Here is a 17,144-nt window from a genome sequence, read left to right as displayed (position 1 = left end):
CATTATTTAAATACAACCTAAACTCTGTAACATTGTAAAATGTTACAAATGTGTGTATATATCCAGCAGAAAATTTAACTTTTATTTGTGTACAGTTCTTATACTTCACTGTTAGCATACCCATTTTTGGCAGGTGTTTCCATTTCAGAGATAGACAGGTTATACTTTCAGCACAATTATTATTTTCAAAATTTGATTTTATAGTAATCTGTTGTTGGAGCGAAATGTAATGTACATGTCACTGACACTGGTGTTATGCTTCTGAGGTGTCCCAGGGCAACTACCGTGGGAGTGGTGGACACAGTGAGAAGTGACTGACATGCATAAATTGATTTTTTTCTATTGTAAATGTGTACACATCCTGATAATTGTGTAGAAAGTGTATATACATTACTTCTGTGATATTCCTTGGTTTGCACAAGCCTTCATTTGTTTGATGTTTTGGGGATGGGAACGACCTACCATTTTGTGGACAAAGAAGAAAAGTTTGTGTTTCAAGTGATTTCTGTTGAGAATGTGTTTGTATCCTGATATTTCTGTGGGAAACATATGTACATCACTTATGTGGTATTCCTTGGTGTATATAATCCTTTGTTTGTGCGTGAGGGGGAAGTGGGACATCAAACTAACCTTCATTTGTACTAAATGGAAAGTGTTTTTCAAGTACACAGACTGATAGTTTTTGTAAGTAATACATTAGTTATGTGATATTTATCTGTTTTATCCTTCTCTGATGTATGTCACATAGGATTATGGCACCCAAGCCTACAAATCCGTGAAACCCCCTTTCAGTGAAATTTGTATTTGGTTGTAGAATAAAATACATAGTTTGACTATTTCCTGTGAAATTGTTTTGTATCTGTACCTATTGATAATAAAGTTATGCACAAGAGTTGTTCAGTACACATGGGTGTGCCATGCGTGGCTCACACCTGTCTGACATAGCAGGATGTAGGGCTAGCACAGAGTTTGGCTGTGTTCCTGCAGACACACACACTGTTTGCATTGAGTGCCCATACAGACAGACACACACACACACACACACACACACACACACACACATAACAGGTACATGGGGCACTCATGAAGCTTACAAATCATCCTGTCTCTGTGGCCATTTGATAATTAGCTACATTTCTGTCTGCCTACCTCTGTTCCTGTGTTTCTTACTAACACACACTCAATACTTTTGTGTCAGCCTTAATCTCCTGACCCCCCCCCCCCCCACACACACACACACACCCCACCTTGTGCAAATTATGATAACTGTGCCATATCCTTGTTTCTATTTTTTGGATTCAGGGATACTTGTATTGTTTTGATGCACAGGGTGCATAGCTGACTGAGTGCTTAGTATATGTGTTGGTGATGCTATTTTGAAACTTTTACTGATTTCTTTCAACCTTTTTACTGTTGTGATTACTACCTTGAAATCATTGATACATCAGTGAGGCTTATTGCTACATTTGTGAGAATGTAGCAATAATTAGACTTTGGACTGCTTTTTCTATTGTGTGTATTTTCAGTGAGTGAGGTATTTTAACTGATAAACAGCAGAAATCTATCAACGTAAGTCATTCCTGTCACATATTGATGTCATTGCTGGACAGCTCACACACATTCTACTTAGCTATATTTTCAAGTAACATCATGCAGATGTCTGCCATTCATTTGTGTTCTTACTCATTTGTTTTCCTGTTCCAGGTTCAACACTTACCTTGATAGTCCTGCAGTTACAACTGTTGTAATTCAGGGCTGACTCTGTCAGATGCTAGCAGAACACAGCCATTACATGGGTAAGTAAAGGTTGTGAGCATTGCATGGCATCAATTTCATTGCATGTATGTGCCTAGGATGAAAGTTGCACCCCTTAGGTGGTCAGCATGTGTGCTCTCTGCTGCCTCTTGCACAGGGCAAAAGCGTATTGTGCACATATGTGTCTACCTACACCCACAATAGCTGATGGTTCCCCCTCTTGAGTCCTCATGTTACTGTGGCTGTAGTGACTTTACCAGTGGTAGTGGAATGTGTGGCTCTTCCCTTGGTATTCTTGTTGCACCTGTTTTCTGAAGATAATATTGTGTAGGATAGCACAGAAAGTGATAATTATGGCACAATTACTGGGATTGCACTTCAGCCTCCCCCGCGTATGTGCGCACCAAAACAGTGACCTCAGCAGCCTAAACACACACACTATGATATTTCTTGTTTGAACATGTACCTCATTATAGCGTTCCTCCATGGGTGTGCATTTCTGATGGGGCATCATCAGCCATGGTTCGATTGCATCCCCCAGTGTATGGACTTGTGGGATATCCCACCTGGAAAACTTCTGGTAGAGCGGTGAGTTGTGCCAGATATGGTAGTCGTGGTAACTGCTGAGGTTGCCAGCACACACATTCAGGATGATTCCCTTAACATTGTACATGACTTGGCAGTTAATGGAGTAGAAGCCCTTTCTGTTTATTTAGACTCTTCCCTATTCCGTGGGTGGTACATTGATCTCAATGTGCGTGTAGTCTGTGATACGCAAGGCTTTGGGGAAGTGTGCTATGGGAATGAAATCCTGCATAGTTGCAGCTCTGCCCTAGGGGCTACGGGGAAAATATATGTAGTCACTGGCATGCTGTAGCGTAGCATTCAGGAAGTGATGTAGGATCCTGGATGCTGATGCCTGTGACACCCCAGCATGCCTCTTGTTTGTCGCTGGAAGGTTCTTGTAGCTAAAATTCTGAGTGTTACACATACCTTAGCCTCCATTGGTATTGGTACTCCTCGGTTTGCCATTGTGGTATTTATTTATTATTTATTTATTGACATTTGTTGACCGGGAAAGTCCACTGGGCTTGAGACCCATTTTCAGTGGAGGCCCGGAGAGAAAAGCTCCAAGTTACATGAAGATCATTACATGAATTTGTAAGGAAACAAAATTTATAATTATAAAGGAAGTGAAATAATACAGAAAACTATCTAAACAGCAAATATGTTGTAAAAAGGCACAATACAGTAACAATGGAACATTAGCATGTATGAAAATTATACAGTTTGAAATATTTAACAGTACAGCTCAATTTTTTTTGGGGGGGGTAGTAGGAAAAGGGAAAGGTAGAATTAGAGAGTTAAACTTAAAGGTAAGACAGATATAGTAAGAATCTTATAGCTAGGGAATAAGTAGATTATAGGTGGCATATATTTAATGGTAGTAGTAAAAGCAGAAAGTGACAGAGAAGAGAATGTGTTAAGATGGTTGCATTGATATGTGGAATAGGATACTAAAGATTAAGGATAACTCGTATGGTGTAACAATATGACATATACATAAGTATATTTGCTACATGAAACAGTTTTGCTAGATTAAGGAGGCTGTGGATATGTGTTGCGTGTGCAGCTGGGGTTATCAGTGAGATGCTTTTGTTTTCTTTTAAAGGAGATTATATTGTCTAATTCTGTAACTGATGATGGGAGGGTGTTCCACGGCTTAGTTATGGAATGGGAATAGAGGCACCTGCTCCTTTACTAGGTCTTGATACTTTAAGTAGGTGTTTGTTGTTAGACCGTAGATTTTTGGATGGGATATAAAGTTCAATTATATTTTTCAGGGAAGGGCAACACTCTGGTTTGTAAACGAGTTTATGGACAAAGGTAAGTTGAGTGTAATGTAGGTAATGTCCAAGTTCTAGCCAGTTTTGTTCTTTCATGGCCTGGCAATGGTGGGTATGATTTGGTGGGTCTGATGTGAATTTTACAGTCTTATAATAACAGGACTGTAGTTTGTGTTGCAAAGAGTTGTGGAGATTGGTGAAGATAGGAGACCCACATATTAAGGTTGGAAGGAGAAGACTTTTTGAAAGTTTTATTCGGATGGATTTGTCTAAGTATTGTTTGTTTCTGTAAAGTTTGCCTAATTTGAAGTGAGTCTTTTTTATTGCATTATTAATATGCAAGTCAAAGCTAAGTTTGCTGTCAATAGTAATTCTTAGCAGTTTGGCCTGATTTGCTAACTCTATTGGGGTTTTGTTTATGGAGAATATAGTAAAGTCTGTAGGAACAGGTTTAGATGCAAAGATGAGTGGTTTAGATTTATTAGGGTTAAGTAATAGATGTGATTGGTTTAGCCAGAGTTCTATGGATGTAAAGGCCTTTTGTGTTAACTTTTAGAGGTCAGAGAAGTTATTGGAGGTACAGATTATGGTTGAATTGTCTGCATATTGTATGGTAGTACAGTCAATGGGAACTTTATTTAGGTCATTTATAAAAATGTTGAATAGTAAGGGTCCCAAGACTGACCCCTGGGGCACTCCTGTGTTATTTAGGAGAAAGCTAGAGAGGTTATTCAGCCATTTTACAGATTGCTGCCGGTTTTCCGAGTAGCTAGTGAACCAAATTAGGGTGGCATCAGAGCATCCTAGTGAGTGGAGTTGCTGGATAAGCTTGATGTGGGAGACTGTGTCGAATGCTTTTGAGAGATCCAATAACAGCACTGATGTAAGTAGATTACTATCTAGGGCGTTATAGATGTAATTTATGAAGGAGACTAGGGCAGTAATGGTACTGTGGGATTGTCGAAAAACATGTTATTAAGGGGATAGTAGGTTGATGCTGCTTAGCTATTCAACCAGTTGTTTGTGGATGCATTTCTCCATTATTTTAGATAGAGGAGACAGTATGGAAATGGGTCTAAAATTAGATAGGTCATGAGGGTTTCCACCTTTATGAAGTGGGGTGATTATTGATTTTTTCCCAGAGCTGGGGGACTGTGTGCTCTGCAAGTGATTGATTTGTAAAGATACTTACTGGGAAACATATTGCCTTAGCACTAATTTTGAGGTATTCTGGGGGAAGATTATCAGCGGATAAGGAGGCTGGTTTCAATTTGCCAAGTAATGTTTGTATTTCAGAGGTTGCTACAGGTTGGAAGTTAAAAGACGGTATGGAGCTGATATTGCTTTGAGGTATGATGGACGGGTTAATGGGGGATGGGGTATTGCCTGCATTTACTAATGTAAGGATAATATCAATAAAGTTTTTATTAAATATTTCACTGATTTCAGCTGGGCTTTTGTCTGGAAATGGAGATAGGTTTTGGGTGTTGCCAGGATTTAGTAATGAGTTCACAGATTTCCAGAAAAGCCTGAGATTATTGCTGTGGGTGTTTATTTGTTGGGAGAAGTAAGTCTTTTTGTCCTGATTAATGGCCTGTTTTGCTTTGTTATTAAGTATTTTGAAGACAGTTTTGTTGGTTGGGGTCTTATCTTTTCTTCATTTGTGCCATGCTCGGTCTCTATTCATCAGTAGTTGCTTGATTGATTTAGATAGTCAAGGAGCATGGTTATGTTTATTTATTTATTTATTTTTTATTTTACATTTGTTGACCGGGATAGTCCGACTGGATGCATGTCCATTTTCAGCAGAGGCCTGGGGAGAAAAGCTCCAAGATTAACTCTGTTTTTCCTTATGGGGGCTATGGAGTTAAGGGTATCTAGGAAGACTATTGAAATAATGTACTGCTTCATCTAAGGGAAGATATTTCAATGGGTTCTAGTTTAGTGTTTGTAATAGGTTGCAAAAGTGAGACTGGCTAAAATTGGCTAGATTTCTGGTTCTTTTGTATGAATGAATGCTTGGAGTGGAGGTTGATAGTCTGTGTATCAGCGCTGGTAAGTGGTCACTTAGGGTGTTGGGAAGGGTTTTGGGATTGGACTAGTATTGTGGCTGGGATACTAATATCCAGTCTAGGGTGGATTCAGGGTGATTGTTTGTTGTGTGTGTGTTGGGGTTTGCATAATTTGTGTAAATTTGAACAGATTGATGGAGTTTGTGGAGCTGCTTTGTGTTAGTTTAAGCCAATGTATATTAGTGTCACAGAGGATGATGGTTTCATTTGAGATGTAGTGGTTAGACCATGATAGGAAGTCTTCCAGTGTTGGGATATTGGAACCTGGAGGAATATAGATGGTGGCAATAGATATTTGTTTATGGTTGTTGAAAAATAGTGATGTTAATAGGATTTCCATATTATTGAAAGTGGGAATGATTTTTGGGTGGGATACTATGTTTAAGTGGTTACAGTATGTTAATGCCAGTGTCCAGTGTAGTTTGCTCTTTCTCTTTTCTAAAGATCCCAATTGCAGTTGTTTTATCTCTGTCACCACTTCTAGTAAAGTTTGTCTAGACTTTGATTTTTATTTTCTAGTAATTGCTTTTTGGGCAGCCACCATAACTAGACTCAGCAAAGCTTTACTATGTCTAGGCATTTGCAATTCTGTATCGTAGCTCAAAAAACCCCCAAAATTTCCCCAGTAAGTCCAATCTGTTCACGCAGCATCTCGGACACAACAATCCACAGGGAATCCCTGAAGTCTGTCAGCTGACTGCAACCTAAAAAAAATGTTCCCAGCCACCTCTTTCCTGCCCGTTACACCTCCCTTTGCTGTCCACCTAAGGAAAAATTCTTGGAATCTACTTGGAGTATAAAAATACCTATGTAAACACTACAAGGCAAAGATCCTAAATCTTCTACACTTTGTTGCATATTTGGGAGATACACATAACCCCCCCCCCATTGTCTCTTTGTGAATTGCTTATCCAGTCTCTCTTCCCAAGCCTTTCTAAACTCCTGTGATTGATTCTTATAGTTATTATGCAATATTTTATATGCTTTTAACGGCAGCTTCTGCTCTATATTCTATTAAAAACTCTACCAGTGCTGGTCTTTCATTTAAGAGCCCCCCATTTCTTCCTCTTTGCCTGTACTCTGATATCAATCCTTGATAAGGGAAGGCAATCGCTAACCTGCAGTCCAAATAAATTCTTGACCTCTTCGCATTCTGTTAACTTTCCCTTTCTAGTTATTTTCTCCAAATACCTTGGTTCCTTTGCCAGTTTTCTCCAGTGAACTCCAGCCCCCTCTTGCCTATTATCTGTATCCCTAACCACAGTCATCACTATATAATACTCTATATGGTTTTTGTTGTTCTCCTTAAGAGTCCGCATCCAGAATCCCCGTCTGCCCTTATTTCTTTAGCCACCCCCCAATACCATTATCATTCCTTTCCACTTTGCATTATAGTTTTCTGCTTGTGCAGTGTGTAACAACCTTAACTATGTTGCTCTAAAATACCCCTCAAATCGGGTAGTCCTAGTCCGCCTTGTTCTATTGGCAGAATCAGCTTATCCCATTTGCCCCTTGCTGTCTTCCCTTCCCAGATAAACTCCTTCAGCTCTTTTTTGATTGGTATCCACAGCTTCTCCAATTTATGATAAAAATATACCTAACCTGTGTGTAAGACTTAAGTGACTTAAAACATTTTAATTGCTTGTATCTTAGTAAACATATCCATATAACAAAGCTTCCAGTGTCTCAATTTTTGTATTATCTTCTATTTAGTCTCTTCCCACACATCATTAGCTGCCATAACAGAGTCATTTCTAATCCATACTCCTATATCATGTCCCCATAAATATGGATATTGTTGGAGCAATTCGTGTGTGGGTACATAACTGCTCTTGCCTTTGTTTTGGCTTCATTAATTTTGTATCCTGAGAAGATCTGAAACCATCTTAAAATGTTCCACAACACTGTAATGTCCCATTCTGGTTTTGTCACGTATAAAATAATATCTGCAAATAGAGCCAGCGTTTCCTGACTACCTGACAATTATATCCTTGAATGTCTGAATCCCTTATTTTCTTTGCCAGTGGTTCTAAATATAATGCAAACAGCAAACGGAAAAGTGGACTACCCTGCCTGGTTCTCTACTCAAGCATAAGTTATCAGATAGGGCCCAACCCACTTTGAGTTTCACCTCTGATTCCTCATATCTACTCCTAATCAACCTTATAATTGTATCAGGGAAAGCACATTCTGCCATTGTCCTGCTCATGAAGTCCCAATCTACTCTGTTAAATGGTTTCTCTGCATCAAGACCCACCAACAACATGGTATCCTCTTACATTCTGGTTACTTCGGGATCATCAATGTTCTGTTAGTATTATATTGTCAAATGATTGCCTCCCCTCCACAAAGCCACACTGATCTATATCTATCAATTTTGTTATCACTTTTGCCATTCTTCTAGCCATTATAGACATAAACACTTTATAATCTTGGTTTATTATTGAAATGGGCCTGTGTGAAGCTGGATCCGATATATCTTTACCCTCTTTAGGTATTTTGCAAAATGTATTTGTATAGCAATTTAACAGTAGTTGCAGCTATAGAGCTGTAGGTGTGTTCTTGCAGAGGCAAAGGTAATGTCATGTAGCTTGAAATAAAAACAGAGTTTGTAGGTAGAATGTCAGTCAAGGGAGATATCAAATCTGAAACGAGGAATAAATCATTCTCCTCCATTTCCTTGTTGACACTTAAGAATGGTTTAACTCATATTATGCTTCATTATGGAATCTGACAACAAATTAAGCACAGTGGTCAGTGTCCTGTGGCCTGAGTGTATAACCCATTTACATTAATGTGGTTATGCCATCTAGTTCGCAGAATCCAGAGTGGCATAGGCCCAAAACCACACACAATTTCTGAAGCACAAAAACAGTGGTCTAGGTCCCCAACACAATAACAAAAAACTTTGACGGTGGAGTCATTACTTCCAAGCATATGTATTTTCCAACATTGAGAGTGCGCACCTGCAGAAAAGGGGAGATTCGCCACAGCTGTGTAACCTCACTGTAATAGTAGGAAACATTTCAAATCCACTCTTCTCCGTTTGACATTCTGTGCCAAAGGATTATGTGCTTAGACAGTATAAAATAGAACTGTTTAATCCATAGAAGGCCTGTGCTGTGGCTTTTTTGAAAGCACTCAAAGAGCATTTTATTTCCTTGTGTGTCATTGCTGTGCAAGTATTTGAAATTATGACAGCTCTAAGTTATTAGATCTTTATTGAAGTATAAAACAGGGCATCCCCTCCCCCACTATTGCTTGTATTAACCATGGAACTGCTGCTGAAATATGTGAAATTTTGGACATGCTGCTTTATAAATAGTTGGGGAACTAATGTTGTTAATCACACCTCCTTCTTTGGTAATAACTTTTTGCCTTAGTAGGAAGGGTTAATGGCATGTTGTATAAATTGCAAGAGGAATCTGGATTATATGGAAACACATAGAAGCTGTTTATCACCAAAGAGGAATTCAGTGATTTCTGTTAAAGTTATATGATCACAGCCTCCCTGTTATTCATCCCCACCCAGACTGTGGTAACCTCTCTCAAGGATGATTCATAACTATAGAAATAAAGGTGGTGTCAGCAGTCTCCTATCAGATACTGCCCTACATCCCAGTCACCATTTAACAATAACTGGTGCCAGTGACTATATATTTAACATGAAGTTACAGATGTCACCTTTTTGATGTGTCTTAGATAATTGCTGAGTCCAAGGACAGAAGTTAGAAGCTCTTACATTCTGGCAGATATAGATGTTGTCTGTGGGCCAATGGTAAATAGTAAATACAATGATGATTCCTTTGTTTACTAGGGCATTGCTGAATTTGGTGGGACTGTGCTGAGTATTGTACTACATCTGAACAAAATGAAGGATATGAGCTCTTTTCATCTATACTTCCACTTATTTAACAGAAAGGAGCACATATTCCATTGTAAAATACCTGTCAACTGTCCAGAATTTCAAAGAATATCCAGAATTTGGCCTCATATGTTTTGGTCTTTTCCTTATAAAATTTGTGATTGTCTGGCAAATCCTTAAGGATTATAGTCAGTAAACAATGACAGATATTTGAATGCCAGGTTTAATATCCTTCAGAAACTGCATCCTAATGCAAACACTACCACGGTAGGAGCAGTCTAAGTTTATAAGAGCAATATTTAAAATCTATGTAAGATTTTGGACCTTTATTCCTCCCGCCCACCGCATTACTTTTGCATTATCCAAATTTCTTGCACTGAGGTATTGAGAGGTATGCAAGGCGATGGCAGTGTTCGGTGATATGGGTGTTCTCATATTAAAGATACATACACAGATTTATTGCAACTAGTAGAACAATGAGCTTGTTCTTTTTGTCACCTATTGTAGATACTGTCTGCTGAATCATGCTTTTTGGCATACCTTGCTGCTTCATGATCTCTTCTCTTCCCACAAACAGTTTTATAGCCAGACTGTAGGGTGTTGTATGACAGATGTGATAACCTGACAGAATGGTATAAAAGAGGATGACCTAGCCAAGTAAATCTTTTTGTACTTAATATTTCTTTGTTGTCTTTTTTTTATGATCCACACCTTAAGTACACAGAAAGAACACTACCCAAAGATAGTAACCAAGATAACTGTATTATAAATTAATTCCATTTATTCTCCAATGTCAGTCTACGACAGTACAATTTATCTGCTTAGTTTTAGTCTTGGATGCCAAGCTTCATGTGAAGATATGCCTAAGTGTACAAAATATTGTTTGCAAGATAGTTGCTATGTGGTTTAGTTCTGTGAAGTAGACATTCTCAAAAAAGTAGTCTTTCATCTGACATCTAACTAGCAGAGTTTGCATGATGCATCTTCTGAAGGATATGAAGCCTGAAATTCCAATACCTGTCATTATTTTTTGAGAACACTTAAAATAGGCTTTTTGTCACCTGCTGTAGATACTGTCTGCTGAATCATGATTTTTGGCAATTAATTGCTGTATGTGAGTGTAGCTATTTAAAATGATTAGTAATTAAAATTTGTATGACTTCATGAATATATTATCACAAAACGTGTTCCCTGGTGTTTTTTATTTGTTTGTCATTGGTGGAGTATATGGAACTGGTCCACTAGTTTTGTTTGATCCTTCTGTTTCTATCCTCATACTGTCTTATGTGAGAATAATTGTACCTTTTATTAATGCCATGGATCAAGGACTTTTTTATGTGAATTTTATTTCTCCTCTTCTGTGCCCCAGAGAACACCCAAGGGGTGTTCATACAATGAGCATAGTGCGGAGATGCTGCTCATTAATACAGATAGTGTAATCCTCAAAAGCTCTGCCTGCCTTACAGCTAGGCCTCTGCTGCTAGGTTCCTAGAGTCCAAAGACCACTAATGGGTTTACCCCTGTGAGAGCTGAACTGGCAAAACCTTGTCACTTCTCTTCCCTTAGCTGTTCTTCCGCCTCCTGGGCTGCTAGTTGAACCTGGATTGCAAGCAGCATAGTTGGATACCCTGCTACACTGGGATAATCAGTGGTAGTTATTTTTGTGAACTGTTATGCTAGAAGAAGAAGAAAGAACCTGCTATCACAAAGGTAGGGTAAAGGACAGGTACTCCGCATTTGCTGGACTGTAGTTGAAGTTTAGAAGTTTATAGATATGAAAGCAATTGAGGTTGTATGACTTGGAATATATTGATTAAAGTTTAACATCCCAGATGGCTACACTGTAGCTCTCACTGGTAGAGGAGCGGAGAATGGAACACAACTGTATGCAGTACCAGGGTAACTGTTAGTAGCAGAATGATTGGCAGCAAAGAAGATTCAAAGTCAGCCCATGTCCCTGGTCAAAAAAGTTAGAGATAACTATATGCAACCTCAGCCTTGAGCTGACATTTTTTTTTTTTTTTTGGTAAAGGAAAGATTTGGTCTTGCCAGAGAGCTAGATATTTCACAGTCTTATTTTCCAGTTAGTAGATGGATTTGATGGAGGTATTACTAAGGTAACAGAGTACAGCTGTGGTTTTGGTAGCATTAATAGTAAACTCTTTACATCACAATCAGACATCAGTAGATATTACATCATAAAAGAAGGTAAGAACTAATGATGGAAGGTAAATAGCTGGACCTGAAAATGGCCAGGTCATCAACATATTGGAGACGCCCATTTAGAACAGAATTATCATGTGTAGGGGGACTAATAAACAATGAAAAAGAGAGGTCCAAATACAGAAGTCTGTAGTGTACCAGAGGAGAGTAGATTAGGGTCTGGAGAGGGCTTTCCGTATCAGTACTCTGTAAGAACACAAGTGAACATAAAGCTGACCGTATAACGCACATATGGCTGGAGGCTTAATTCTGGAAGGTCATTTAGAAGTATAAGACAGAATCAGAAGTTGTAGTTTCACTGATGGCATTGAAAAGGCATGCTAAATAGCAAAAAGCACCAAACAGCAAATGTTGTTACCAGACTCCGTAAAATAATATTTATGATACAATGTATATTTCAGCACAGTGGCCAAAGAAACTGAAGTTAGAAAATGCCCAGGCACCTTGAGAGAAATGTTATTTTCTTTCTGTGTAATTGCAAAATTAGGGAATTCACAATGGTATGCCAACAATAATTTCATTGCAGCTATTCATGAGCAAGTGAAATGAGGAAGAAATGCAACGTTTGATTGTTTTGTCTTGTTTTTCCCCTGCAGATATGTTGTTTCTCCAAGGACCAGAGGTCACTTTTAAAGTGGCTCTAAGTCTTCTTGGGAGTCACAAGCCCCTGATTCTGCAGCATGACAATTTAGAGGCAATTGTGGATTTCATCAAAAGTACTCTGCCAAATCTTGGGCTGGTGCAAATGGAAAAAACTATCAATCAGGTAGGGTGGAATCTTACACTCTAGGTAACTTGGTTTGGGACAGTGCCTTGAGCCTGTTTTGTTTATATTGCTTACATTGGTACCTAATTAATGTGCAGTGATCATGTCAAAGGTGATTACATTTGTGATTATGTTTCTCAAGCTGTGTGGATGAACAGCAACTTTGCTTCAAACCCAACAACATTGGCCAAGAATCAAACTGCATTGAGATGAAACAGAACTTATTTGCTAAAGCACTAACATTGCCAGTGCTGTCCAGGTATTGTGTAAGCAACATAGGGTTTCAAGTTTTGTGAACATCGGGTCAGCGGTTTTCAAAATTATGAACACTGAACACTGTAATTTTCACCATTTTTGCTGCATCTAACAAAAACAGTAACTTACCAGGTTGTAATATTCTTAACATAAGCTGACAAATATTTCCCAGGGTTGGTGAATAAAACGCAGTCCTTGCAAAAAAAATGCTACATTTCTAGAAGTGTATTATTATTAACACTCTGTTTATTTTAATGGCACATTAATTTAATCAGCTGTGCAGTGAACTTTTGATAGGGTGGCATAATCTAGTTTCTGACACATTCAAAGACTGTATAAAATGTATGATGATATTTTTGTAGAGTTCCTCCAGTGTGCTCTTCTGAATAATGTTGCCAGCCTATCATTGTCATACTCTTTAGCTCAGTACTGTAAGTTGCATTTGTTAATGGGAAGTAATGAACTATTTACATAGTATATAAGTATGTGCTTCTTCAGTGTTAGTGTGCATGTTTCATTGGCACACTAACATTTAACAATTGCCACCAGTAATTTGAAAAACAGAAAAATAAAAACCAAAAATAGACAAAATCAGAGGTCCCTTGTCGAAAAGAACAGCTCCACAGATAAATCCTTAACGCAAATTTATTAACAGAAAACAGCGTTTTCGCCACAATAATATGCAGCTTCATCAGAGGTAAAAAGGTAATCTGCAAGTGAAAGGCACTACATAAATATCCTAAAACCAGGAAATGACATCCAACAACTTCCTGGAGTTTAACCAAGTTCCTTATTATGATAACATATAAGAAAAGTGCCTTAACTATCACATACTGCAACCTATTTTAAAATTTATAATGCAGACAACCAGCTCAAATATTAAAAAGTTTTTTTAAAACTATATAAGAAGTGTAACTTCCATTAAACACATAAAGAATGCTACCATAAACATCTATAATTTATCTTTATGATTTGTTTTTTTTTTAAAAATATATATTCTTAAAAAAGTATGTATGTGATACATAACCATAATTAGAAGCTAAATCAAAAGTCAGCCTAAATAAAATATGTAAGTTGTTACTGAATGATCACCTTATTCTACATCAGTGTAATTTTCTGATGTCATAAACAATTAAATCAGTGCGGACTAAAACACATTTTTGTATTTTTATAGTCTATAAACACATCCTGAACTGTGAATATCTTCAACCAGTCAGAATACATGTAACCAAATGAATACATTTCACACAAAATAGTTCATCTAAGGTGACCTCTACATTGATGCCAGTCTAGCTGGGCCTAGGTTAATTGAGGATGAGCTTGGTGCGAGTATGCAAGCAGTTCAGCAATGCGACTTCGCACTAAGTTTCATTACCACTTATAGTATGAACACCAAAGGAATTTTAGCCATAATACGTAAGAATTGGCATTTTATTAACTCCAATTCCTACTTGACGGAAAAGTTAGGTAGTACACCTAAGTTTATTTTTAGAAGATCTAACAATCTCAAGGAAATGCTACAAAGGGATACATCACAATATACATTTAATAAAAAGAGAGGGATGCAGCAATGTGGTTTTTGCAAGTATTGTAGCAGAGTAAAAACAGGTGAAACATTTGTAGTGAGGGATAAAAAATATCAAATTCGCTTCCCTTTGAATTGTGAGAGTAAATCTATCATATACATAGCTATGTGTGACTGTTGCCAAGCGTTCTACATTGGAAAGACGGACCGTAGGGTCCGAGATCGGATGTACGAACATCTTTATGCCATTAGGAACGTTAGGAGTGAGAACGCCTTGGCAAAACATGTTGAAACAAACCCAGGCCATGGGTTTTATTTCATGGCCATTGACCATGTACCATTAAAGGTCAGGGGTGGCCCATTCTCACTAATATTGGAGAATCGGGAATTAGAATGGCAGCTACGTCTGGATGCATTTAGACATCCTGGGCTGAACAGTAATTGTAATATTGCACCGGTATTGAAATTAAGAAGTTATCTTAGATGAACTATTTTGTGTGAAATGTATTCATTTGGTTACATGTATTCTGACTGGTTGAAGATATTCACAGTTCAGGATGTGTTTATAGACTATAAAAATATAAAAATGTGTTTTAGTCTGCACTGATTTAATTGTTTATGACATCAGAAAATTACACTGATGTAGAATAAGGTGATCATTCAGTAACAACTTACATATTTTATTTAGGCTGACTTTTGATTTAGCTTCTAGTTATGGTTATGTATCACATACATACTTTTTTAAGAATATATATTTTTTAAAAAAAAACAAATCATAAAGATAAATTATAGATGTTTATTGTAGCATTCTTTATGTGTTTAATGGAAGTTACACTTCTTATATAGTTTAAAAAAACTTTTTAATATTTGAGCTGGTTGTCTGCATTATGTATTTTAAAATAGGTTGCAGTATGTGATAGTTAAGGCACTTTTTTATAAGTTATCATAATAAGGAACTTGGTTAAACTCCAGGAAGTTGTTGGATGTCATTTCCTGGTTTTAGGATATTTATGTAGTGCCTTTCACTTGCAGATTACCTTTTTACCTCTGATGAAGCTGCATATTATTGTGGCGAAAACGCTGTTTTCTGTTAATAAATTTGCGTTAAGGATTTCTCTGTGGAGCTGTTCTTTTCGACACTGCCACCAGTAATTTGCCTGACCTTCCATCCAAGGTCTGATAGTGCCAGTTACAGGGGAAGAAATTACTGGCAAGCAGCTCGCTGTTTTGCCTCAGGTACTTTAAGTAGATCACTCAAACTAAGATGCAGGTTTACCAGGAACTAGTTCCAGTTTTGTGGCACAAGCTTTCTGTTGGCTCCACATTGTAACTTCGAGACCCATAACTGGGAGTTACTGAATTTTGAAAAGAAATGCAAAAATGAAAGTAATTATTAACAGGGGAAACACTTACCCTTCACTTCACATTGTGAGGAGTGGCATCACTCATACTCCCGCTGCTGATATATACTAAGTCTGAGATTGCCATACCTCAGAGAAAAGGGAATACTTGAGACACAGCAATCTCAAACTTAGTATATTTACTATAAAGAAAGAGGCAAAGATTACAAAGCTCTTTTATATCTGGGTTCCTGCTGATTCATCGCACTACAAGGACTTAATTGGTTTCCTAGGACCAGGTCTTCATTGTTCCATTCTTTGATGAGAGCAGATGCTTCCCCATGAGAGCCATACCTCTCAACTGTATATATTTTCACTGAATGTCCAAATTTTTGCCTCATATTTTGGTCTGTTCCTCATAAACTTTTGGTTTTCTGGCAGATTATTGAGGACTGAAGTCAGACAATAATGATAGATACTTGAGTTTCAGACTTTGTACCCTTCAGAAAATCCATGTTGATTTAAAAGCTAACAGCTTCGGTTGTAGTAAAAGACTGGAGTGCTTGATTTTGATTGGCCACTTTCTGTAGAGGTGGTGGCTGCATTATGTTTGGCTGGCTTCTGCCTTACAGACTTTAAATAGCAGGAGACTTGCTCAGTTCAGGGCCCTGCTGCGCAAGAAAGGCAGTGCAAACCAGTTTTCATCCTATTAGGTATCAGGCAAAAAAGCCTAGTCTACAACAGGTAAGGGAACCTCTCATCTTTGTTCTATGTGATATAAATGTCAGTGCCTTCTTTTTCAAAACCTTGCTGTACTAGTGTGAGTGATTTTTATACTGTCTTATTTCATGTAGGGAAATTGATGCCTACTTTTTAGTTTATTAACATACTAACTTCTCTTGAACTTATTGCTGAAGTTACCACTTTTGTTTTATTGTGTTTAAATAGCATTTGTACTTGTGTGACTTGTTGGTATTCTACCATTGTTCACTTTTCCTTTGCTGACTGTATTGGTATTAAGTTTAAATAATACTTTATTATTGTGCCTTGTTGCTTTGGTAGTGATACTCACTATTCACATTATTTAAGATAATACCTCATTTTTCTTTGTTATAAAAACAAATTGCTTATTATCCCAGTTAGTGGATACATTTTTTGATCATTGGCGTTATTGTATTTCTGCTTGTTACTGATTACTATGGTGTTACAATATTTAAAGCTACTGCTCTAGAGTAGTACAGAGTAAGTGCACTGCTACCTATGTGATATACCTTTATTACTTGGCTGACTGCTGTACTATTACCAGTCTTGAAATTACTCATTAGATTATCTGTAGCTATTACATTTACCACATCTGGATCCATTGAGTTAAGGTACCCATTGTTCATTGTTTTTACTGACTAGATAGAGACTACATTAGCCTAGTGGGTAAAACTATTTGGTTAAATTTGCCACTTTAACTGATTGAGTGGCACAGTGGTGCAGCGGTTGTGTTG

The 17,144-nt window shown here is 37.6% G+C and overlaps 1 protein-coding gene across 1 annotated transcript in view; it reads left to right on the top strand.

Moving 5' to 3' along the window:
- The window catches only part of TBC1D1 (TBC1 domain family member 1), a 2,608,647-nt gene that overhangs the window by 2,337,217 nt on the left and 254,286 nt on the right, over window positions 1-17,144 (top strand). The window contains exon 17 of the mRNA XM_044062143.1: window positions 12,359-12,528. Within this exon, the coding sequence (XP_043918078.1) occupies window positions 12,359-12,528 (170 nt within the window). The remainder of the gene's footprint in view (window positions 1-12,358; window positions 12,529-17,144) is intronic.

The sequence above is a fragment of the Protopterus annectens genome, chromosome 2.part1 (assembly GCF_019279795.1).
Source record: "Protopterus annectens isolate FY-2018-M chromosome 2.part1, PAN1.0, whole genome shotgun sequence".
NCBI lineage: Eukaryota > Metazoa > Chordata > Ceratodontiformes > Protopteridae > Protopterus > Protopterus annectens.
This window is presented reverse-complemented; position numbering and strand designations above follow the sequence as displayed.